The sequence below is a fragment of the Bos javanicus genome, chromosome 8 (assembly GCF_032452875.1).
Source record: "Bos javanicus breed banteng chromosome 8, ARS-OSU_banteng_1.0, whole genome shotgun sequence".
Classification (NCBI taxonomy): domain Eukaryota; kingdom Metazoa; phylum Chordata; class Mammalia; order Artiodactyla; family Bovidae; genus Bos; species Bos javanicus.
Genome location: NC_083875.1, coordinates 86,226,504 through 86,252,637, shown reverse-complemented (window position 1 = coordinate 86,252,637; position 26,134 = coordinate 86,226,504). Strand labels below are relative to the sequence as shown.

The 26,134-nt window shown below is 44.9% G+C and overlaps 1 protein-coding gene and 1 long non-coding RNA gene across 5 annotated transcripts; one reads left to right on the top strand and one right to left on the bottom strand.

Moving 5' to 3' along the window:
* Nucleotides 1-435: 435 nt before the first annotated feature.
* LOC133253055 (spermatogenesis-associated protein 31E1-like) lies at nucleotides 436-14,070 on the bottom strand. 3 transcript variants are annotated; one of them, XM_061426255.1, is made up of 4 exons: nucleotides 11,743-14,070; nucleotides 8,913-8,970; nucleotides 8,276-8,336; nucleotides 436-8,027 (listed from the first exon to the last, which is right to left on the bottom strand). In XM_061426255.1, the coding sequence occupies exons 1-4, from the start codon at nucleotides 11,788-11,790 to the stop codon at nucleotides 3,761-3,763; spliced, it is 4,434 nt and encodes a 1,477-aa protein (XP_061282239.1). In that variant the 5' UTR covers nucleotides 11,791-14,070; the 3' UTR covers nucleotides 436-3,760. The 3 variants fall into 3 exon arrangements, with proteins under 3 accessions (XP_061282239.1, XP_061282238.1, XP_061282240.1); XM_061426254.1 differs by lacking the exon at nucleotides 11,743-14,070 and adding an exon at nucleotides 9,733-11,620; XM_061426256.1 differs by lacking the exon at nucleotides 11,743-14,070 and adding an exon at nucleotides 9,733-11,690 and having other exon boundaries at nucleotides 7,987-8,027; nucleotides 8,305-8,336.
* On the top strand, nucleotides 9,014-24,103 carry LOC133253057 (uncharacterized). 2 transcript variants are annotated; one of them, XR_009738159.1, is made up of 4 exons: nucleotides 9,014-9,290; nucleotides 20,181-20,262; nucleotides 23,245-23,297; nucleotides 23,570-24,103. It is a non-coding gene; the product is annotated as an uncharacterized LOC133253057 (long non-coding RNA). The 2 variants fall into 2 exon arrangements; XR_009738158.1 differs by lacking the exon at nucleotides 9,014-9,290 and having other exon boundaries at nucleotides 19,776-20,262.
* Nucleotides 24,104-26,134: the final 2,031 nt, after the last annotated feature.

Genomic DNA, 26,134 nt, shown 5'->3' with positions numbered 1-26,134 from the left:
TTAAACTACGTTACCTGGACATTAGGACCTTGCCGTATCTTGGAAATATGCCTAATTCCATTTGAGGGCATTACCACATTTTAAGAAAAAAAAAAGTATATTCTTGCCAGAGGGGAAAAAAAAATAATTTAGCCAGATACATGATTCATTTGAAAAATCTTCACATAATCTTTAGCCTGTTTCATTTAAAAATAAAACAAAACTCAAGCCTGACACAGCTGTTATATTGTGTTAGTCGCACAGCCCCCTTGGAGGTGTGAGACTCCACATGCTTTGTTGGTTTATTTTATTCCTAGAGCCCATTTGGTGCAAGTCTTTACCTTGTTTCCAAGTAAGGAAATCTGCCAAATTCAGTTCAGATATCCCAAGAAATAATATATATATACATATATATTGACCCCATCTGCCTGGAAGTGACTAAGATACTTTCTCTCATTGGAGTTTGACAGCATTTTATTCATATTTAAAATCTGTGATTCACTAAGCAGTGGGGCAGGCTTCTGTGGTGGCTCAGTGACTGTCAATGCAGGAGACTTGGTTTCAGTCCCTGGATCAGGAAGATCCCCTGGAGAAGGAAATGGCAACCCACTCCAGTATTCTTGCCTGGGAAATCCCATGGACAGAGGAGCCTGGCGGGTTATAGTCCATGGGGTTGCAAAGAGTCGGACATGACTTAGTGACTAGATAACAACAACAAGCCTTGGGGTAGAGCTCTAGCTGATGAAGATCTGCGGAAAGACTTGCAGGTCTGCTGCAACTTTTCTACTCAGAGGCAGTGGTCACAAAAGGTCAAAAGTCATGAGCATGATTTCTCCAGGCAGAGAAGCCCATCTGGGGAAATGCTCACAATGCCTGGATGTCTTAGAGTTTGGGGAAGGGGTGTCAGGGAACAGTTGATGGGCCTTCTTCTGTGCTGCCAGTTTGTTGAGTGACATCAGACCTACCATGAAGGACCTGTCAGGGGTGGATACTCAGGGCCTAAAGAACACTTGTGAGGTGTGTGGGGGAGGCCTCAGAGAGGTCTCTGTGGGATGAGCTGAGAAGTTTCTGGGTGAGATTTCTCAGAGTGGGTATGTGGGAGGTCCCCGTGTGGGGTCAATGTGGGGACTCTTAGTGGGGGGACCTCCACTGGTCGCCTTTCTTCCCCTAAAACAGCAGAAATGTGAAGGGACTTGCCCCTGTTTGCTTTTTGCTCTTCTGTGTTCCTTCTGTGTCACTTCTCTGGACAAGTGCCTTGGGGGTACAGCTCCCCCAACACCCAGCCCTCATGTCTTGCTGCCCATGAGAGGACCCAGCAGCAGCCAGACAAGGTCCATGCTGGGGAACTCTGGACTGTCTCCTGAGCTCCAGAGTTGGGAGCAGCATTCTGTGGCCTGGGTCCCAGCCCCTCCCTCAGGCACTGGCTAAGTCCCCACTGCTGTGCTCCCCCTAAAGGATGGGACCCAGAGGCAGGACCTGGCTTCTGGAAGAAACCAGAGCACAAGTAGGCCTGTTCCCAATGATCCCCACACCTTAGGTCCAGGTCCCACATGTTGGAGTCCTGACAGGCATAAGTGCAGGGCCATTCCTGCTGTCTCAAGGATCAGGGGCCTCTCCTGGAGCAGGTCTCTCCATCGCAGGAATGACTGTGACACAGTCATGACAGGAGCTCTAGGGAACTGCTCCTGTCTCCCCACTTTCCCGTGTGGACAGGCCCAAGGAAGTAAGCTGATGGCACCCTTCTACCTACAAGTCACTTTCCACCCAACGGTGACATATCCTGTCTGCTGGCCTCTTCCCTCTCCGGGCTCTGGGGTGAGCAAGGCTGATAGCAGGTGAGACTTCCTATGACCCTTGCATGGTCCCTGGGCCTGTTGAGTCCCACCTCTCCCCTGGAAGCCTCCTTGGGGCACACATGTAGGAGAGGTCACAGACCACGAGTCTGTCCCAAGCTTCTGATCTTGTGAAAGCTGATAATTTATACTTGTGGAGAAGTGAAGCTTCCCTTCCCGGAGGCTCCACTGCCTCTGGGAGCCTGGCCCTCTGTGGAGGAGCTCCACATGTTCTCCCTCTGTCTGGGCTCCGGGAGCTAGAGTAGGGGGAGACTCGGGTGGGGCCACCAGGAGCCACCAGGCTCCTAACTTCTTTCCTCCGGGCCTGTAGGCAGTGATAGAATGCCAGGGCTCTTTGATCACTGCATGTGGGGAAATTAACAAGATGGTACCAATCAGGTTCTCTCACCCCATGCTCTCATGCCCTCTTACCCCATGTTCTATAAACAATGACTTTGCATGGTTATATAATGGCTGAGATCACTTACAGCCCTGCGCATGCACATCATGAGGTACCTGCTTAGTCATGGGCTGCTTTGTGCAGTACACTCATATGAGCTTTACCATGAACGCGCTGGCTGCTACTGTACAAGGGCTAGACTAGAGTGACACCGTGGTTATGTTACATGAGGGTGTGTGTGGTACACCAGTATGAGCTTCACTGCAAGCCCTGGATGCTGCTGTACTGGAGCTCCACTGGAGTGGTATCATGGTTATGTTATATCAAGTTATGTTATGGCAATGTTACTGTTATGTTATGGCTGCCACTACAGCTGCCCGGAGAGAGGCTGTGTTATGGCTGCCATGCCAGCCAGGAGAGAATAAACGTGTCTGCAGTCCCTATGGCTCCTCGAGTCTTCTTCCAACCTCTTAGCTCAAGCTTTGCTTACCCTGGGTTCAATAAACAGTGTGAACAGCAAAAGAATTGGCACTGTGAGCAGGATCAGCGATACACTGCACACTATGGGCATCTCTGCCACCAGCCTCCTACCTCTCTATCCACCCTAGGGGCACAGTGTCCCACCCCCAGACTGTGAGGTGACTGCACACACAGTGACACTCCTTCCCTCCCCCCAGGGGAGGTGGGTCCTGTGAGCAGGGTTGTCCTCTCCTCCAGGGCAGGGGTGGATGAACCCTCAGGAGCGTGCACGCTCCCCACCACACTCCCTCAGAGCTGGGAACGTATGATCTTTGTCCTCACCACAGCTCCAGGGTAAAAGAAGGGCAGAGGGAGGGTGACACTCCTGGCCAATCTCAATCCCAGCTCCTTCCAGGAAAGAAGGGGATTTCAGGGCAGTGTCATCTATCCCCCCATGACATGGGGAAGAGGTTTCTCACACCCTGGACTCAGGGCCAGCACTGCCCCCAAATTCCTCTCTTATTCTGACATGTGAACTTATCTCTGACACTTTCTGGAGCCTGAGGGGAATTTCAGCCTCCGCCAAGCCCTCCCCTACAGCTAGCTGCACAAGTTCAAGGTAGAGAGAGAGATGGAGAGAGGACTGAGCTGGATCCTGAGAAGGAGGAGGTCTTTAGGTTTCGTTCACCTCGGCATGTGCTGAATGCTGTCACTTGTTTCCATAATGCTGGTTTTATGGAAACTGAAGGTGCAGTGAGGGAACCGGGGTGAGGGTGAGCATCCACATTGGGGTCACCCTCCCTCCATGTCCCTGTCCCGTCTGGAAAATAAAGCTGGCACCTGGGAAGAGTGGACCCTGATCCCTTTCCTTCCCTCAATGGCATAGACAGGCTACCCCTTCTCATGAGAAACAATAATTATTTCAGGAAGCAATAAAATTTGTGGTAGGAAGAAGCCATTAGCACATGGATGATGTGCTAACATGAGAGAAAAAATTTTTATCTGAATGGTATGCATTTTTTTTTTCTTGGAGAAGAGATTTCCTACCAGGAAAGCTGTGACAAGCCTGTTCTGATTGACCAGAAGAGGTTTATTTCTGAAAAAGACAGTGCCTTGGACAGTGGAGGCTATGGCTGGAGACACTTGTCACTCCTGATCTATGCTGGCAAGCTCTGCCTAGAGGGGGACCTGGCTCCCTAGGTAGGACAGCCCATTTGATGCCCCTGGCACTGGTCCACTCACTGTTTTTAGAACAGCTGTGGCCCATGGGGGTAGCCTGGTGATGGCAGGATGTATCTCCCACCACTCTCCTTTGCTCTTTGTAGGAGGAAAACCTATGGTAGCAGTAACATGGACCGAATGGGGCCCAGAGTTCTCCTTGGCACCAGTGTAACTCCGAGGCATGAGGTCTATAGTGTAACACCATCTTCTCCTTTAGGATCTTTCCAACAGCTGTCATGAGAACCTGAGCCTCAGCAGCCCTGCCCTCCGTTATCAATCTACTTTGGACTGGTTCCTGGGTCTGGTGGCTGCTATAGTGGCTACTGTAGCCTGTAGTGGCTGCTGCAGGCTTGCCTTGTTGCAGGTGCTCTTCTGGTCTTTTGCTTTTATTGGGGAAAATCCACTGCAGAAGCTGCTTAATCCATATTCTGAAGTGGCTTTCTAAAGGAACCTGTCCTTTCTTCAAGGTAAACTGGCGGGACTTGCTTAGTGACTCTGCTGATTCCTTTTTCTGGCCAAAGTGGTTCATCCTGCGGGCCTGGTAGGCCCTCCATTCTGCCAATCTTTTTTTACGCTGTCCTAGTTTGGACCTTCTGTAATTCCCTCTCCCATCAGTGGGGACAAACTTCTTGCTCTGGCACGTACGTTGGGGCTGCCATCTTAGGACTTCCTGCTGCCCCTGGCTGCTCCCTCCAGTTGATGAAGCATCATAGAGCATCTGGGAATTGGTCGTGCCTCCACTGGACAAGGTCTGGGAACAGGACAGGGATTCCTGAGAAGCCAAGTTGTTTGCAGCAATGAACATATCTGAGCGACAGTTTTTGAGAAGCGTGCCAGTGGCCCCAGTTTCACAGTCTTGAAGGAGCATGCCAACGGCCTGGCCTTGAGCCTGTTTCTGCCCATCTGTAAAACCTTGGCACTCAAGCTTACGAAACTGTGCACCAAAGTGTAGATCTAGACTTGAGGCAACAGACTTTGTATTAAATGAGAAGCATTTATTGAATTTTTGAGACTGTGATCTCCTCAAATCCATATTATTACTTTGTGATTTGATCAGCAAACAAGGTTCAAAAGTACTTTTCCAACCAGAGTCCCCCTCTATGGCTTCTTGTTCCATGGGAGATTGGGACCTTTCATCAAGTTCCACTACTGTCACGCTAGAGTAGGAGTCTGGGAAAGCCCATTCCCCAGCTTCCTCCTGTGGCATATTCCTGACCATTGCTGGACTTGGACTGCTCAAAGGCTCCAGGCTGCCTTTGTCAGCCCCCATGATACACTCATTGTGCCAGATTCTGCCCACAAAGTTGTACATAGGTGCCTGAGAAGGTGGCTTGTCTCCCTGTCTAGTCAGAGGGACCTCTGAGGGCTTAAGGATGCCACCAGGCAGGGGTCCTCCCATGACTCCCTGGGTTTCCTCGCTGGTCCATGAGGGAGTGGAGAAGGCAGTCGCCATGGGGGAAGCTGCCTCAGCTGTTATCTTTCTCTTTCCAGCTTGGGGCTGAGGAGGCTTTCCAAAGATCTTTGTAGACTGGGCTTTTGAGTGGTCCCCAGATTCACAAGTAGCTTTCAAGGTGGATCCTGGAAGGGGTATGCGGTGGGCCTTTCTCAAATTCAAGCTAAGTATGAACTTGAAGACCTTGAGGAGTAAGCCCCACATATGCGTCACCCGAAATTTTAGTATATATGCTTCCAACTCCTGTCGGACACAAGGACTCAGGACAAGAGACTCATGGAAGGTGTTCATGGAGGCTTCCCCATTCTGAGAGGAATCTAGATTTTCTGTTTCTTGATAAGCCTTTGACTCTCCAGAAAGGTCTACGATGCGGTTGGCAGCAAGTCTCAAACAATGGACACCCACAAGGATTGGACTCTCTTGAATCTGCTTAGTGTTCATGCCCATAAGGACTCCCAAATCCTCTGGATGCTTCCTGTCTGGGCTCAACTCTCTTTGTGACTCAGGCTTCACTCTTGGAACGGTCACTGTGGTGTTGGCTGAGATCATGTACAGGTCTTTTACGATCTTCCCCACACTTTGTTCTATATCCTGGCAAAGGCCCTTCTCTGGTGGGATCCTTGCTGAGGATCTGGACCTCATCTTCTGTGTGTCCTGGCTGCTTTTGTCTAGAACTGCAGAGGGTATTGAGGGCCCCTTCTTAGCCTGTACCTCACAAAGCTTTGGGAATTCACCCTGAAGCTGCATAACTTTCTGAGAAGCTTGGATTCTGCAGGGCAGGTCACTCTGTTGCTGCATGAACCTTTTAGAAAGGTGGTGCTCCAGTTTCTCCCAAACCTCAGGCCTGATCAAATCCCCAAAAGGGGTGGCGACAGAGATGTGGGCCTGGGAAGGCCTGCTCTCCTGGGAATGGTTGTGGGTGACTTGACTAAAGACATGCTGATATCTTTTAACCAAAGAGGGTATAATTTTCCTACTTTCTAATTGCTTTATCAAAAAGTGATGTTCCAGGTTTTGAATTGCATTTGGGACAGAAGTTTGTCCCTTACTTTGGACTGTTGCATGAGATACTTCACCGTACCTAATCTGTGGTTTAGAAGAAGATGGTTGGATTGGAAGAGATGGTGAGATATGAGCAGCAGTCTCTAACTGAAACCTAGGTGACGGTTGACATTGGGGCATGATTGGAGTCAAGGGTAGGGGTTGAACCTGGGTCTCCATGTGAGCCCGAGGTGATGGTTGACATTGGGGTATGGTTGTAGACAAGGGTTGGGGTTGGGCCTGGGTCTTAATGTGAGCCCGAGTTTGTGCTTGACAATGGGGCATAGTTGGAGTCAAGGGTAGGGGTTGGACCTTGGTCTTCATGTAAGCCCGAGATGATGGTTGACATTGGGGTATGGTTGTAGACAAGGGTTGGGGTTGGGCCTGGGTCTGAATGTGAGCCTGAGTTTGTGCTTGACAATGGGGCATAGTTGGAGTCAAGGGTAGGGGTTGGGTCTGAGTCTCCAAGTAAACCCGAGGTTGTGGCTGATATTGGGGCAGGATTGAAGTCAAGGGTAAGTGTTGGGCCTGGGTCTCCATGTGACCCTGAGGTGGTGGTTGAAACTGGGCCATGGTTGGAATCAAGGGTCTGGGTTGTACCTGGGCCACAGTGGAGGTCAAGGGCTGGGCCAATGACAGTTGTGATGTTGCTTTGGCTGGAATTTGGAGTGGTTTGGTCTTAGAGCATTTGTTAAATAAGATAGGGTGTAACTCTAAAGGGGACCCAGGTACTGTGACAGTAGCCACCAGAGACTCACTGTGCAGAAAAGGGAGACCCCAGAAGAGGTGGCTGCATGTCTTCTGTAGATGGTCCCCCAAAGTGCCAGCATATGGGGCCCTCTCGGGACCAAGCAGTTGTTCTGGTTTGCCTTTTATGATCCAAAAGCTTGCCTCCACCTCCTTTCCTTTCTTCTTCCAAATCTTTAATTCTACTCTCTTGGTGATTAGTATCTCCAGCAGCTTCTGGACATCTGGGTTCACAAAAGAGAGGCTACCAGGCTCTACCTGTCTGTTTGTGAGGTCTCCCCAAAATGAGGCCTCTGCTGGGTGACTGGAAAGGTGTTCTTGCTGGGACTCAAAGTGTGTCACAGTTGAGGAACTCCAGGTTTTTTCAGCCCCCTGCCACCAAGACAGGGCTGAAAGGGGGCAGCTTGAATGGAGTAGGCCTGAGATGGCTGGTCTCCATGAGGAGGGTAGAGATGACCTGCGTGAGACGGTGCCCAATGGGAGTGCCACAGATTCACCCTGACTGAGATTCAGCATGGCGGCTGGTGGCTGTGGGACAGAGGAGGCTGTTGGAGGTGCAGGGCAGGCCGCTGCATCAGGAGAGCATGGCGGTGTAGGAGAAACAGCCAGTGGCTGGGGTGAAAGGCTGTCCAGGGGAAGGAAAGGCTCTGGTATTTGAGAAGCACTCAAGGAGGAATCTGAGTGAACAGAAAATGAGGAGGGAACTGAATCTGAAGAAAGGGTGGAGGCCTGAGGTAGAGGCTGCTCAGTCAGAGGAGCCGGGGACACGGTGGGAGCAGTCTCTTCCCTGTGTGGCTGGTGGGCTCCAGCAGGTGCTGCTTTGCTCACCTTCCCAGGGGCATCTTGAGAGGAGAGTTGATGAAAGTTGCCCTTTTCAGGGAACCTCCCCAGGTGTCTGCAGGAGACAGGAGGCACAAGCTGCAGCCAGGAGCCCCTAGGGCCAGGAGGACTGGGCAGGCAAGGGTGGGCGCTTGCAGCCCACAGCCTTCCCTGGCCCCTGCTGTCCCTCACACCAGGGTTTTTGCCAAACCCCCACCCTAGGACTCCCCATCCCAGCTCAGCCCCAGGCTGCCTGTAGCCCTGGGATCCACCATAGGATCTGGGAGGAATAAGAACCCAGGAGAGAAGGGGAAGAGTCATTACGTTTGCAGAAATGAAGTCAGGTCCCGGACCTCTTCCAATTCTTTCTGGCAATCTCTGCAAGCTGAAAATCAGCAGAGTGGGTTATGGTGGTGAAGGCACCAGCCTAGGGGTCTTAAAGGAGGCTGACCCCTCCTTTAAAGGGACACCACTGGGAGACTGGAGTCCAGGCAGCAGGGTCCAAGGCTGTCTAAGGGTCCGTGACAGTGATGGTGAACCTCAGGAAAGGGTTTATCATTGACAAAGTGCTTCCACATCCATTGCCTCCTGCTGCCCTCACAACCCCTCAGTGGAGGAGAATGGGCAGGGGTCACCTCACAGATGAATCTGAGCAAAGTTAACATGTCCACACTTGGACCTGGAGGTCCCACCTCCCAATCCAGGTGCTATTGGTCCAACGCAGCCCACACAGCCCTGCTGGGCCACACCCATTTTCAGGACCCTCACAGCTTCATTCTGCACATGGAATCTGGGAAGGATCTGTGTTCTGCTCTGCTCCTCAGGAGCTCCATGGGGGTTCTGTTTCCTGAGGGGCGGGCCCGGCCACTGGTCTCCTCAGAACCCATTGAGCTGGGCCTTCAGGGCCAGAGAGGGTGGGGGCTAACACCCAGGGCACACAGGGCTGAATGGCATAACCTACCTTTCACAGCTGCATTTTTCTTCCGACTCCTCCTTCTTCTCCTTGGCTCAGTTTGAGGCTGAGAGACAGAAAAAGTGAGGACCTGGGACCCCATTCTCACTTTCCCCTTTCTAGACCAGCATCAGACACTCAGTGTCCATACATAATGTGACTTTATACATTTAACTAGCAGAGTTTGTGTTTTTTCTTTGTGTTTGTGTTTTTTTTGTTGTTGTTTTTTCTTTCCTTTTACTCATTTTTAAAGGGAATAAGAATAATTTTTTTGAAGAACATAAAGAAGGATTTTCAATGTGAGATTCACCGTGGTTCCTTTGTCACTGTTCCTCTACTCAAGAAACACGCATTCTCAGACCCACTGGTGAATTTGAGCTCCATCAGGTAGGTGTCTGCTTCCCAAGTCCAGGGCCCTACTCCAGCCCCATCTCTGAGGCTCTCAGAGCCTCAGCACTGCCCTCAGATCAGCCCTCATCCAAGATACCTGTTCATGGGGGATAAACTGGTGCTCAGGAGTCTGTCTTCTGGCTTAGAGTAAACTCAGTATCCAATCCTCAGCCCCTGGTCGCTGTGTTTGGGACTTGCCCTGGATCCCTCTACCACACCTGCGCAACTGGTCTGAGACCTTTTGGCTAGAAATCCTAGTGTTCACTGTATCCCCTTCCCAGCCTGGTTTGTCCCTAGAGGGGTGATGTTGTATACTTCCTAGAGAATAGATGTCATATTCTTTCCCATCTCAGGGGTCTCTCTAATTGATTCAGAAAAGTGAAAATAATAATAGAAGAGAGAACCATGTGCTTGTGAAGCTGTGCCAAGGGTTCCTTACCTTTATGTCTCCATGTTTCCTGGGAGGTGGAAAGGATGGATTATTTTCCAGATAGGGAAGGAACAGGAAAAAGAGCCCCAGTCCAAATAGAAAGGCAAGGATGGTATCAGTCACCCAGTAAGTGGAACAGGAATTCAGCCAAATATCAAAAGTGCTTTTCAGAGAAAAGAGAAAATTCTCCATCATCTATATCACACTGCTGCCCTCAGGCAACTGAGCACAGGGTGTCCACTTGAGGACTTAAGTCCTAGGCCCACATCATAGAGCTGTGGTCTGGTCACAAAGGGCTCCTGAAGGTGAGGAGGGAGTGAGAGAGGAGGAGGCTGGATCCTGGTCCCTCCCCAAACATTGAGCCTTTCAGCTTTATTCATCTGCCTTCTCTGAGCCTTCCCATCCTACCTTCTCATCCTGTTAGGCAGAGATTTTAGTCAAGTGTCAGTTCATCCCATCTGGAACTCAGACAGGGTTCCCAGATATTTTTACTCTCAGGATGCCCTTGTTTGTAACTCCAAATTTTCCACATGGTAATATTAGTGCTTTGCATCAACCCAGACATAGAACTTAAATTTCTATCATACTTCTTTCAGTTCAGGCCAGTTCAGTCGCTCAGTCATGTCCAACTTTTGTGACCCCATGGACTGCAGCATGCCAAACTTCCCTGCCCATCACCAACTTCTGGAGCTTGCTCAAACTCATGTCCATCGAGTTGGTTATGCCATCCAACCATCTCATCCTCTGTTGTCCCCTTCTCCTCCTGCCTTCAATCTTTCCAAGCATCAGGGTCTTTTCAAATGAGTCAGTTCTTTGCATCAGGTAGCCAAAGTATTGGAGCTTCAGCTTCAGCATCAGTCCTTCCAATGACTACTCAGGACTGATTTCCTTTAGGATTGACTGGTTGGATCTCCCTGCAGTCCAAGGACTCTCAAGAGTCTTCTCCAACAACACAGTTCAAAAGCATCAATTCTTCAGCACTCAGCTTTCTTTATATTTATAGTCCAACTCTCACATCCATACATGACTACTGGAAAAATCATAGCTTTGACTAGACAGACCTTTGTCAGTACTTTTTAATATGCTGTCTAGTTTGGTGATAATTTTTCTTCCAAGAAGTAAAAGTATTTTAATTTCATGGCTGCAGTCACCATAAGGGTGGTGTCATCTGCATATCTGAGGTTATTGATATTTCTCCCTGCAATCTTGATTCCAGCTTGTGCTTCATCCAGCTCAGCATTTCACATGATGTACTCTGCATATAAGTTAAATAAGCAGGGTGACAATATACAGCCTTGACGTACTCCTTTCCCAATTTGGAACCAGTCTGTTGTTCCATGTCTGGTTCTAACTATTGCTTCTTGACCTGCATACAGATTTCTCAGGGGGCAGGTCAGGCGGTCTGGTATTCCTATCTCTTGAAGAATTTTCCCCAGTTTGTTGTGATCCACACAGTTAAAGGTTTTGGCATAGTCAATAAAGCAGAAATAGATGTTTTTCTGGAACTCTCTTGCTTTTTCCATGATCCAGTGGATGTTGGCAATTTGATCTCTGGTTCCTTTGCCTTTCCTAAATCCAGCTTGAACATCTGGAAGTTCACAGTTCATGTGCTGTTGAAGCCTGGCTTGGAGAATTTTGAGCATTACTTTGCTAGTGTGTGAGATGAGTGCAATTGTGTGGTAGTTTGAACATTCTTTGGCATTGCCTTTCCTTGGGTTTGGTCTTATGGACTCTATGGGAGAGGGAGAGGGTGGGAAGATTTGGGAGAATGGCATTGAAACGTGTATAATACCATATATGAAACGAGGCACCAGTCCAGGTTTGATGCACGATACTGGATGCTTGGGGCTGGTGCACTGGGACGACCCAGAGGGATGGTATGGGGAGGGAGGAGGGAGGAGGGTTCAGGATGGGGAACACATGTATACCTGTGGCGGATTCATTTCGATATTTGGCAAAACTAATACAATATTGTAAAGTTTAAAAATAAAATAAAATAAAAAAAAAAAGAAAACTGACCTTTTCCAGTCCTGTGGCCACTGCTGAGTTTTCCAAATATGCTGGCATATTGAGTGCAGCACTTTCACAGCATCATCTTTCAGGATTTGAAATAGCTCAACTGGAATTCCATCATCTCCACTAACTTTCTTCATAGCGATGCTTCCTAAGGCCCACTTGACTTCGCATTCCAGGATATCTGGCTTTAGGTGAGCGATCACACCATTGTGGTTATCTGGGTCATGAAGATCTTTTTGTATAGTTCTTCTGTGTATTCTGGCCACCTCTTCTTAATATCTTCTACTTCTGGTATCCATTTCTGGTATGGATCTAAATCATACTTCTTCAGCCGTGTGAATTTTGAAAACATTAAATTTTTTTTAATCTTCTCTATATTCAGCCACAGGAACTTAAAAATTAAACAAAAAAAAATACTTGAAATTTACAAAGCTATGAAGTATAAAATAAATTAAAATAGTTAAGCTTTCAAATAAATTTTTCATACATTTCCAACATCCTTATTTCTAAAATTAATAAAGTCCACAAAAACTTTTGGAACATTCTCTACTGATATACACGTGCTGCTGCTAAGTCGCTTCAGTCGTGTCCGACTCTGTGTGACCCCATAGACGGCAGCCCACCAGGCTCCCCCACCCCTGGGTTTCTCCAGGCAAGAACACTGGAGTGGGTTGCCATTTCCTTCTTCAAAATTTTTAAAACACACACATATAAACCTGGCAGTCCTCATCAAAGTGAAAGTGAAAGTGAAGTTGCTCAGTCTTGTCTGACTCTTTGCGACCCATGGACTGTAGCCCACCAAGCTCCTCTGTCCATGGGATTCTCCAGGCAAGAATACTGGAGTGGGTTGCCATTTCCTTCTCCAGGGGATCTTCCCGACCCAGGGATCGAACCCAAGTCTCCCACATTGCAGGCAGACGCTTTAACCTCTGCGCCTCCAGGGAAGCCCTTAAGGACATACAAATATCCTTTAATAAATCAAGCTATCATTTTCTTGTTTCTAATAATTTTCTTTACTTGCTTATTCATTTTCGTCTATGCTGAGTCTTTGTTCCTGCGTGGGCTTTTCTCTAGCTGCAGCAGGTAGGGGCCGCTCTCTAGTTGCATTGCACAGGTGTCTCATTGTGGTGGCTTCTCTTGTGGTGGAGCACAGGCTGTAGGGCACTCAGGTTTCAGTTTCATTGTGTGGGCTCACTAGTCGTGGTTCCTGGGCTCTAGAGAACAGGGTTAATAGGTTGTCATGGGCTTAGTTGATCCATGGTATGTGGGATCTTCCTGGAGCAGGGATCGAATCTGTATCCCATGCACTGGTAGGCAGATTCTTTACCAGAGCTATCAGGGAAGCCTAATCCAGCATTTTCAAATCTAAGAATCAACCTTCTTTTTTTCTTTTTCAGTTCAAAAAGCTTTCTTCAGTAGTATTTATAAGTAGGACTGCTAGCTTCGAATTCTCCAGCTCTTTTTTTATCTGGGAATATTTGTATTTTTCCTTCTTTTTTTGAGGGATAGATTTTCTAGACATGCCATCCTAGGTTGACAATATTTTTTCTTTCAGCTCTTTGAATATGTCATCACACAGCCTTCCCTCTACTCTTTCCGATTGTCAGTGTTTAATTTTACTGTGGTTCTCTTGTATATGGAGAACAGTTTTTCTCTTGCTCTAAGAGTTTACCTTGGTTTTTCCACACTTTGACCAGGATGTGTCTTAGATGTATCTTTTTGCTTTCATTTTACTAGACGTAAACATTGAGTCTGTAGATTAATGTTTTCCATCAGATTTGGTAAGACTTCAGTCATGTCTACAAGTATTTTTTCTTCTTCCTCTTTCTCTCCCTGCTTTTTGAGATTGTTTCCATGTTTGCTAGTGTGCTTAATGGGTCCCATAGCTAATTTTTCCTCAATATTTTCTCTTTGTTTTTTACATTGATTTCTATTAATCCATCTTCAAATTTATGGATTCTTTATTCTACCATCTCAAATGCACTGTTGAACCCCTAGTCAATTTTCCATTTCAATTATTTTGTAGTTTTGAATTCCAGAATTTATATTTGTTTCCTTTTTTTATAATTTGTAGTTCCTCATTGAGTTACTCTATTTGTTGACTTTATCATGTGCTCAGTCATGCCTGACTCTTGGCAACACCATGGAGTGTAGCCCACCAGGTTCCTCCATCCATGAGATTTCCCAAGCAAGAACACTGAAGTCGGGATGCCATTTCCTACTACAGGGAATCTTTTTGACTCAGGGATCAAACCCACGTCTACTACATTGGCAGATGGATTCTTTACCACTGAGCACCAGGGAAGCCATAGTGGTGGCTGCACATGTTATTAAATACACATGTTATAAACCACACACATATATTGTCCCAATATCAGTCTCCTAGCTTTAATAGTGTCTTTTTGTTACATAAAATGTAACCAATTAGGAAAACTAGATGAAGATTACCTGGGGCCTTTCTGTCCTAATTTTGCAACTTCCTGTCTATCTACAATTATTCCAAAACAAATCATTAAAAAATACTGTGCTCGAATAAGAAAAAAAATCTATATAGAAGCATGGTTTTGTTTTGTTTTTTTTTTTTTTTGAGAGTGCTCAACCATTCAAGATAACTTCAACTTTGAGGCAGTCATTTTATCATTGGTAACATAATGCAACTGAAAGTGGGGTCCAGCTCCATTCAAAAGCCAATAAAGGTGCAACATGAGTGTGAAGGAAAGTTTGCTCTGTTTTGGATGCCAGCAACCAGGGTGGGGGTTGGGGGAGAGGGGTAGGAGAAGGTGGACTCCTGTCTGAAGGCTGGCATCCCCACCCACAGACAACCTGTAGACAACAGCTTTCATAGACAGAGGCAGGGGGCTACAAGCAGAAACAGCACAGTCAGCTCTGACAGTCATCTTCAAATTTGTCATGTGGTTGTCTGACCAGAGTCATCTTGATTGTTTTAAGAGCAGTTAATCTTCAGTTACAGCATCAGTTTGTTCCCGTTTCCTTCAGGCCGATTCTTGGAAATGTGGCAGTTTATGTAATGGCCACAGTCTGGTCATCATGTAGCTGACTTCTTCTACCTGGTAGTGGTTTCAGTATTTATAAGACAGCTCACAGGATATGGCTCAGAGTATTATCTATGGCCCTTGAGAAGAAACTAAAGGTCCTTGACTCTGCTTACTGACTATAGTTAATTTGGATTAGTTTTTATAACTATAACTATAGTTATTTTGGATCCTTTTTTTTATTACTTTCCTTTGTTTCTGCATTTTCTCACTTCTCTGATTAAACTTATTATTTAGCTCAAGCTTTTTTTTTTTTTTTTACAGAAAAAAAAATGCAGGTGGAGGACATGAGGCCTTGCTCAAGCTCAATAATAACCGAATATATATATATATATATATATAAGGGGACTTCCATGGTGGTCGAGTGGTTAAGAATTTACCTTGCAATGCAGGGACTTGGGGTCAACCCCTGGTTGGGTATCTAAGATCCCTCATGCGAGGAGCAATTAAACCTGTGCTCCACAACTACTGAGCCCTCGTACCACAGCTAGAGTCCATGGACCATAATGAAAGATCCTGCATGATGTAACAGGGATCTTGTGTGCCACAACTAAGACCGAATAAAGCCAAATAAATATTTTTAAATAATTATACCAGGAGACTATACCTTAATTTAATTTAAGGTATAAATTATACCTTAAGGTATAAATTTAAGGTATAAGGCGGAAATTTAATGTAATTTTTGAAGCACTGTATTAGAAACATTGTGTGTGTGTGTGTGTTAGTTGCTCAGTCGTATCCAACTCTTTGCAACCCCATAGACCATAGCCCACCAGGCCCCTCTGCCCATGGGATTCTCCAGGCAAGAACACTGGAGTGCGTTGCCATTTCCTTCTCCAAAAGGAACTATAGAAAGAAAGAAAGTGAAGTCGCTCAGTCGTGTCCGACTCTTTGCAACCCCATGGACTGTATGTAGCATACCAGGCTCCTCCATCCATGGAATTCTCCAGGCAAGAGTACCGGAGTGGGTTGCCATTTCCTTCTCCATTAGAAACATTATTTTCTGCTAAATAATATTTGCTACCGTTGACAAGGTTAACCACAGGTAGATAAGTTTAGTAAATGATGAATAACATTAAGATAGAAAGGCAGTCTCTTAAGATACCTGCTATCATACTATATGGACTTTTTCATTAATTAGACAACTTTGTAGAGCTCTGATGTCAAGGTAAGTGAAAAGTTCAAAGCTGCTGAAACCTAATGAGGATTGCAAAAGGTCACACAATAAATTGTGGCAAACTGATTAAACAATGTAAATAAAGAATTACAGAGCTGGTATAGAATTGAAAGACTTCACAGAGCACCAGGTTGAGCTCCCTGTGCCTACAGAACAACTTCCCACTGGCTATGTTACACATGGTAGTGTAAATACGTCAGTGCTACTCTCCCAGTATGCCCCACTCTCTCCTTACCCCACTGTGTCCAAAGTCTGTTCTCTGTGTCTCATCTCTATTCCAGCCCCTCATATAGGTTCATCAGTACAATTTTTCTACGTTATATATTCCATATATATGTGCTAACATGTGAAATTTGTTTTGCTCTGTTTGACTTACTTCACTCTGTATAACAGAAGCCAACATAATATTGTAAAGCAATTATCCTCCAACTAAAAATAAATATAAAATAAGAATTTAAAGACTTCTTAACAACATATTATTTGAGAGACTCTGTGATGTTTCCAAACTTGCTCAGGACTGGGGACCAGGCCAAATCCAGACTATTTGGCCCCTGAAATGTGATCGTCCCTAAGAGCCATGCTCTGTTGCTTTCTTGCACACACTCCTCTCCTCATAAGTTGTCTTCAAAGCACTGTGAAGCTTTAGCCATATTTCAGGGCACAGAGAGCCTGGCTTGAACTGAGAGCATCTCTCCTACACATGCATTTGAGGGCAGGCAGGGCCCTGCTCATTTCTGAATAATCTGCCTTCAATGAGCCCTATTATAGTTAACAAGCTTCTCTGTAGCTTAAAATACTTCAGAAAGAAGAAAGAAAAATATTTCAGAAAGTACCTAATTAGCGCTATCCCAATCACATGTTTTTTACCATCAGCCTTTATGATTCCAGGCTTTTATAACCCAAATTATTCTGACACATTTTTAGGGAGAAAGGAAATATTTTTTCCTACCTTAATCATACTACTTAAGTCATCGTAGTTTCATATTATTGAATGTACAAGATCAAAAACATTCACATATTCATAATCACATTTCGGAAGATTTATTTTAAAAATGCTCTTTAAATGCAAGCTCACTATCAAAGTCACAAGAATACCTTCTGCAATAGGGATGTTAATGTGACTATTATTTCTCTGTAAAATCAAATACGATATTGAGCAAGTGGTAGGCATTCAGTGTGACCGCTCCAAGACCACGCATGGTGGTGATAATGCCCCTGGGATAGGAGTGCTGGCCAAGTCCTTGGTCTCTGAGTGAGTTTTCTCACTCTGGGCCAGAAGAGGCCCTGACAGGGGTGGGGCTCAGGCCCAGGACCCTGGCAGTCTCACTGGGGCCTGAGCAGTCTGGGGGAGCCACTTTCCATGTTCCGCTCTGATCCCCACAACTCCGCCAGAGTCCCTCTCCCTCCCTGCTGACCCCCTTGCTGTGAGAAGGCCCCTCTGGGTGTGGGAGCCTCTCTTCCTCCCCAGCACCACTCAGGGGCACCGATCCCGTCTTGCTTCCACTTTTCTTCCCCCTCTTTCCTCGCCACGTCCTAGCTGGTTGTGCAGGGATTCCTCCCACTCCCTTAGGTGCTTGAGGTCCCCCACTCTAGCGCCTAATAGGTGCTCTGTGAGAATTGCTCCGATGCATTCACGTTGTAGTTGTGAGGAGACACAAACTCCACATCCTCCTACTCTGCCATCTTCTATTTGGAGTGAAATGAGGCTGGTTTTTTCTTTAAAGATATAATTCATACTAAAACTTGCACTGAAACAGTAAACTAAAAGTAACTTGAGGAGAGGGTTTATTATTTGACTGATTAAATCAACCATTTTAACTTGTTAAATGGCTTCAAGTACATTCACAGTGTTGTGTGCTACTGCTGCTGCTAAGTCGCTTCAGTCGTGTCTGACTCTGTGCGACCCCATAGACGGCAGCCCATCAGGCTCCACCGTCCCTGGGATTCTCCAGGCAAGAACACTGGAGTGGGTTGCCATTTCCTTCTCCAATGTATGAAAGTGAAAAGTGAAAGTGAACTCACTCAGTCGTGCCTGACTCTTAGCGACCCCATGGACTGCAACCTACCAGGCTCCTCCGTCCATGGGATTTTCCAGGCAAGAGTACTGGAGTGGGGTGCCATTGCCTTCTCCTCACAGTGTTGTGTAATCCTTACTTTTTTCTAGTTCAAAACCATTTTTATTGCCTTAGAGGAAACCTGCTCATGGAGCAGTTACACTCTGTTCCTTCTTTCACCTAACATCTGGGCAATCACCAATCTGTTTTCTGTCTGTGCAAATACATCTATTTGGATATTTCATATATCAATAAATGTAATTACATAGTATGTGACTGTTTATGTCTGACTTCTTTCCCAGCATAATTTTCAGTGTTCATGCATATTATAGGATAAATCAGTACCTCATTTCTTTTTTCTTCCTATCTTTCAGTTCAGTTCAGTTCAGTTGCTCAGTTGTGTCCGACTCTTTGTGACCCCATGAATTACAGCACGCCAGGCCTCCCTGTCCATCACCAACTCCCGGAGTACACTCAAATTCATGTCCATCGAGTCAGTGATACCATCCAGCCATCTCATCCTCTGTCGTCCCCTTCTCTTCCTGCCCCCAATCCCTCCCAGCATCAGAGTCTTTTCCAATGAGTCAACTCTTTGCATGAGGTGGCCAAAGTACTGGAGTTTCAGCTTTACCATCATTCCTTCCAAAGAAAAACCAGGGCTGATCTCCTTAACAATGGACTGGTTGTGAGGTATAATAGACAAATAAATATATATATCTAAGACACACAACTTGATGTTCTGATGTACACATACATTTTTAAAATAATTGTCACAATCAAGCCAATTAATCTCATATAGTCACCATTTTCTTTATTTTTGGTGCAAACATTTAAGATCTACTGTCTTAGAAAATTATAAGTATACAATACAGTATTGTTTACCATTCATTGTACAATAGATTTTCAGAACCTATTCTTTTTTCTAAAACTTTGTACTTCTTGATCAATACCTGCCCATATTGCCACCCCCTATCTCCTGTCAACTACCATCCTGCACTCCACTTCTATGACTGTTTTGTATTCCATATTAAAGTGATAACATGCCACCTGACCTGCCTCTTGAGAAATCTGTATGCAGTTCAGGAAGCAACAGTTAGAACTGGACATGGAACAACAGACTGGTTCCAAATAGGAAAAGGAGTATGTCAAGGCTGTATATTGTCACCCTGCTTATTTAACTTATATGCAAAGTACATCATGAGAAACGCTGGGCTGGAAGAAACACAAGCTGGAATCAAGATTGCTGGGAGAAATATCAATAACCTCAGATATGCAGATGACACCACCCTTATGGCAGAAAGTGAAGAGGAACTCAAAAGCCTCTTGATGAAAGTGAAAGTGGAGAGTGAAAAAGTTGGCTTAAAGCTCAACATTCAGAAAACGAAGATCATGGCATCCGGTCCCACCACTTCATGGGAAATAGATGGGGAAACAGTGGAAACAGTGTCAGACTTTATTTTTCTGGGCTCCAAAATCACTGCAGATGGTGACTGCAGCCATGAAATTAAAAGATGCTTACTCCTTGGAAGGAAAGTAATGACCAACCTAGATAGCATATTGAAAAGCAGAGACATTACTTTGCCAACAAAGGTCCGTCTAGTCAAGGCTATGGTTTTTCCAGTGGTCATGTATGGATGTGAGAGTTGGACTGTGAAGAAGGCTGATCGCCGAAGAATTGATGCTTTTGAACTGTGGTGTTGGAAAAGACTCTTGAGAGTCCCTTGGACTGCAAGGAGATCCAACCAGTCCATTCTGAAGGCAATCAGCCCTGGGATTTCTTTGGAGTGAATGATGCTAAAGCTGAAACTCCAGTACTTTGGCCACCTCATGCAAAGAGTTGACTCATTGGAAAAGACTCTGATGCTGGGAGGGATTGGGGGCAGGAGGAGAAGGGGACGACAGAGGATGAGATGGCTGGATGGCATCACTGACTCGATGGACGTGAGTCTGAGTGAACTCCGGGAGTTGGTGACGGACAGGGAGGCCTGGCGTGCTGCGATTCATGGGGTGGCAAAGAGTCGGACACGACTGAGCGACTGAACTGAACTGATGCCGTATTTGTATTTGTCTTTCTGTATCTGGCTTATTTCACTGAATATAATCTCTGTCAGTTTCATCCATGCTGTCACAAATAGCAGGATTTTCTTCTTTTTAAAGCAGGGTTTCCCACCCCCAGGCCACAAACCAGACAGTCTGTGGCCTGTTAGGAACAAGTCACATAGCAGGAGGTAAGTGGCAGGTGAGTGAGAGAAACTTTATCAGTATTTACAGCTGCTGCTTATTGTTCACATTACTGCCTGAGCTCTGCCTCCTGTCAGACCAGTGGCGGCATTAGATTCCCATAGGAGCGAGAACCCTACTGTGAACTGCACATGCGAGGGATCTACATCGCATGCTCCTTATGAGAAGCCAATACCTGATGATCCGAGGTGGTGATGCTAGTGCTGGGGAGCAGCTACAAACACAGACTATCATTAGCAGAGAGGTTTGACTGCACAGAGGCCATAATAAATCGCTTGCAGACTCATGCCAAAACCCTATTAGTGAGCAGCAAGAGACAATTAAGCTGTGGCAAATGAGTTGATGTACTTCAGTTATACAGCTGCATCTGGTGGCAGGTTTAAGTCAGAATCCGACACTGATTTTAGTTCATGTGGATCCCACCTATTATTTTATTTACCACTTCTGTCCATGCCTCTTTCCCACACTCCGCACTTGTCTCAGTCACAGTTTTTTTTTTTTTTTCCAGATAAGCCCTGAAGCTAACCCTAGCCAAAATGAGAAAAAAAAAAAACAAACAAATTTTCTGGGGAGTTTCTTTGAAGGGGGAAGATCCAATGATGAAACGGCAGAAGAGAATAGAATTGCCAACAAAAAGAAAGCTACATTTAAAAGAAAATACCAAGAGTCCTACTTAAATTACAGGTTCATTGCAACAAGCAGTCCAAATTCTTCAAGCCTGCTTTGTATAATATATAGTGGCCAGCCATCCAAAGAAGCTATGAAACCCTCAAAATTGCTTTGCCACATGCAGACTGAGTACTCTGCATTAAAAGACAAGCCTTTGCAATTTTTCAAAAGAAAAAAAAAATGTGAGCATGAAGAACAGAAGCAATTATCGAAGGCCATCACTTCCTCAAATGTGTCTGCACTGAGAGCATCATTCTTAGTGGCTAAAGCTATGAGGCCCTTTACTACTGGTGAAGAATTGATCATGCCTGTTGCTAAGGACATTTGTCATGAACTTTGAGGAGAGGCTGCAGTTCAAAACGTGGCACATATTCTTCTTCGTTTAGCACCATAACTAGATGAATTGATGAAATAGCGGAGGATATTGAGGTACAGTTGTTAGAGAGAGTTAGTGAGTCACTGTGGTATACAATCCAGGTTAACAAGTCTACCGATATTAACAAATAGGCAAGAACATTTGTTTTTGCACAGTTTCTCAGGAAAATGTGCAACAGAATATGCTATGTGCCCTTTAGTTGCAAATGAACACCACAGCTGCAGAACTATTCAAGTCTCTGATTGATTATGTATTAGGAAAACTGAATTGGTCATTTTCTGTCTGTATTTGCACAGACAGATGGAGTAGAAAATGGCAACCCACTCCAGTATTCTTGCCTGGGAATCCCATGGATAGAGAAGCCTGGCAGGCTATGGGCCATGGGATTGCAAAGAGCTGGACACAACTGAGCAACTAAGCAATCATGTATGCAGCCACAGACAGAGTGGCTGCCATGACTGGATGGCAAAAAGGTCACTTCTTAATGTGACCCTATGCATTGTGTCATGCATAAAGAAATACTGTCTAGCTGAAAAATGTCACCTGAACTTAACAATGTTTTTCAGGATGTGATTAAAATTATCAACCATATTAAAATACATGCTCTTAACTCATATCACACACCTCTGTGAGGAGATGGACACAGAGCACACACGTGTTCTCTTAAACACAAACGTGAGGTCGTTTTCTAAAGGTATATCACTGGCTAGAGTTTTTGAGTTATGAGAGCTTCTCGAAATAATTCTTTTAGAAAAAATGGTCACCACTGGCAGCATGTTTCACTGACACAGAATGGACCACAAAACTTGCTCACTTGTGTGACATATTCAACCTGCTCAATGAACTCAATCTGTCCCTTCAGGGGAGCATGACAACTTGTTCAAGTCAGCAGATAAAGTGGCTGCATTCAAAGTTAAACAGCAGTTATGGGGGTGAAAAGTTTGGGGTTTTTTTTTTTTTTTTTTAAATATGTTTCAAACATTAGCAGAGATTTTGAAAGAGATTGAGCAAGAGCTTCTTTCTCCCAAATGGTGCATGATCACCTATCTCAGCTTTCAAAAGGGTTTGAGCATTATTTCCCAACCACAGATGATCCCCAAACTGGGAAGGAATGGATCTGCAGCCCATTTGTGAATAAACCAGGTGAATTGACTTTGGCCATGCTAGGAGAAGATTAGTTGCTTGAGACCACAAATGACAGTGGCCTTAAAAGTATGTTTGGGGCAGTTAAGAGCTCTGGCCAGCATGTGGGGAAGAGAGGATCCCTGAGCCAATCAGGTCTCTGCTTCTCTGGGGGCACAGTGTGGATGATGGCCTGTAGGGCCCCAGGTGTGCAGGTGGTGAGCTTAGGTGGCAGCAGCTCATTGGAGCACCTGGACACATTGGGGAAGGACAAGGTGGTGGTCTTCCTGAAGGGGATGCCAGAGCAGCCCCAGTGCCGCTTCAGCAATGCCATGGTACAGATCCCACAACCTACAATGTGCTAAACAACCCCCAGCTCCCACAAGGCATTAAAGACTATTCCAGCCAGCCCCCTATCCCACAAGTGTACCTCAACTGCAAGTTCATGGGGGAGGTGGTGACATTCTTCTGCAGATGCACCAGAACCAGGGAGCTGGTGGAAGAACTGAAAAAGCTGGGGATCTGCTCTGCCCTCTTAGATGAAACAGAAGACCAGGACTCAAAGTGAGGGTGACTGAGCCAGGAGCCACTGGTTTCAGAATCACACTGCCAGAGAAGCCTTACCAATTCTGGTTTTCACTCTTCAGATGACTCCTTGCACTGATACCTCCAGTGTATAAGCAACAGGGTGATTTTAGTGATTTATCATGAATGTAATTGTAACCACTGGACTGTCATAATCAATGTTGTATTATAAGATTGCTGTTAACAAAATTCCTTCTTATGTTGTTCTTTGCTCTTTGCCTGATTCAGGAGTAAACCTAGGAGCTTTTGAATCATCGTCATTGTTTGGGAGTCCTCTGCAAGTATGTCAGTCTGCAAAGATAATTTATACCCTCTCCCCAGTTTTTTGTAACTTGTTCTGTTAAGAAAAATAATGGACAAGGAAGACAATGAGATAACTGGGGTGCTTTTTTTTTTAAATAAACTTCCAACCCAGAGGGGGGAAAAACTATGTTTGAGACAACTTCAAATCTCTATACATTTTGGATTAAAGTCAAGGCAGAATATACTGAGATTGCCACAAAAGCACTGAAAAGTCTGCTTCCATTTCCAACATCCTATCTTTGTGACTCAGGGCTTTCTGCAGTGACAGCGACCAAAACAAGATCGTGGAGTAGACTGGACATAAGCAACACACTTTCAGGTGTCTCTGTCTCCCATCACCCCCGGATAGGATCATCTAGCTGCAGGAAAACAAGCTCAGGGCTCCCACTGATTCTACGTTATGGTGAGTTGTATAATTATTTCATTATATATCATAATGTAATCATAGAAATAAAGTGCATAGTAAATGTAATGTGTTTAAATCATCCTGAAACCAACCCCCACTCAGCCTGTGAAAAAACTGTCTTCCACAAAATTGGTGCCAAAAAGATTGGGCACTGCTGTTTTAAAGGTTGAATAATATTCCACTGTGTACAGGCATACCTTGGAGATATTGCAGGTGTGGTTTCAGACAACAAAAATATAGTGAATATTGCGACAAAACATTCCACATGAATTTTTGGGTTCCCCAGTGCATATTAAAGAAATGTTTATACAATATTGTAGTCTGTTAATATGCAATAGACTTATATCTGAAAAACCAATATACATACCATAATTTTAAAAAAACAGCTCTTAGTTTCAGTAGTCTTTCCTTTTGTATTTTTAGTCCTTTTTTTTTTTTCATTTATAGCTGCCCTAATTTTTATTTCTTTCTTTCTGATAACATTCAACTTATATTCATTGTTTAGTTCCTTGATGTTCTTAGTTGTTGTAAGGTTGCTTATTTGAGAGCTTTCTTTTTTCTTAATGTATACTATTATCATTATAATCTTGCTTTCTAGAACTTCTCATAAGTTTTAGTATGTTGTATTTAATTTTTATTTGTCTCAAAATATCTTTCCTATTTCCTTTTGATTTCTCTTTTAACCCTTTTGTCATTCAGGAACATGTTTTCTTAATCTCCATATATTTGTGATGAGCTTCCCTAGTGGTTCAGCAGTAAAGAATCCACCTATAATGTACAAGACATGGATTTGATTCCTGGGTCAGGAATATCCCCTTGAGAAGGAAATGGCAACTCACTCCAGTTATTATTGCCTGAGAAATCTCATGAACAGAGGAGCCTGCCAGGCTACAGTTCATGGGGTCACAAGTGTTGGACATGACTTAGCAACTAAACAACAAAAACATTTGTGATATGTCTGGCTTTCCTACTGTTATGGATTGTCATATCATGTGGTTGGAAAAGAAAGTTAGAGTAATTTCAATTATATTAAATTTGTTAAGACTTGTTTTGTGACCTAACACATTAACTATCATGGTGAGCATTCCATGTATGCTTGAGAAGAATGTGTATTCCAGGGGTATTGGATGAAATGTTCTGCATATTTCTGTTAGGTTCATCTGATCTGATGTGTAGTTTAAGTCCAATATTTCTCTATTGATTTTCTTTGGGGATGTTCTCTCCATTGTTGAAAGTTGGGTATTGAAGTCCCACGGTATTATATTGCTGCCTATTTCCTGCTTCAAGTCAGGAAATAATATTTGTTTTCTATATTTAGGGTACTCTGATGTTGGATGAATAAAAATTTATAATTCTATTAATATATCCTCTTTGTAAATTTATTCTTTATCATTATGTAATGTGGAAAATTCTGAAAGAGATGGGAATACCAGACCACCTGTCCTGCCTCTTGAGAAACCTATATGCAGGTCAGGAAGCAACAGTTAGAACTGGACATGGAACAACAGACTGGTTCCAAATAGGAAAAGGAGTACGTCAAGGCTGTCTATTGTCACCCTGCTTATTTAACTTCTATGCAGAGTACATCATGAGAAATGCTGGGCTGGAGGAAGCACAAGCTGGAATCAAGATTGCTGGGAGAAATATCAATAACCTCAGATATGCAGATGACACCACCCTTATGGCAGAAAGTGGAGAGGAACTCAAAAGCCTCTTGATGAAAGTGAAAGTGGAGAGTGAAAAAGTTGGCTTAAAGCTCAACATTCAGAAAACGAAGATCATGGCATCTGGTCCCATCACTTCATAGCAAATAGATGGGGAAACAGTGGAAACAGTGTCAGACTTTATTTGGGGGGGCTCCAAAATCACTACAGATGGTGATTGCAGCCATGAAATTAAAAGACGCTTACTCCTTGGATGGAAAGTTAGGACCAACCTAGATAGCATATTCAAAAGCAGAGACATTACTTTGCCAACAAAGGTCCGTCTAGTCAAGGCTATGGTTTTTCCAGTGGTCATGTATGGATGTGAGAGTTGGACTGTGAAGAAAGCTGAGCGCCAAAGAATTGATGCTTTTGAACTATGGTGTTGGAGAAGACTCTTGAGAGTCCCTTGGACTGCAAGGAGATCCAACCAATCCATTATAAAGGAGATCAGTCCTGGTATTTCTTTGGAAGGAATGATGCTAAAGCTGAAAAATCCAGTACTTTGGCCACCTCATGCGAAGAGTTGGCTCATTGAGAAAGACTCTGATGCTGGGAGGGATTGGGGGCAGGAGGAGAAGGGGAGGACAGAGGATGAGATGGCTGGATGGCATCACCGACTCGATGGACATGAGTCTGAGTGAACTCCAGGAGTTGGTGATGGACAGGGAGGCCTGGTGTGCTGCAATTCTCGGACATGACTGAG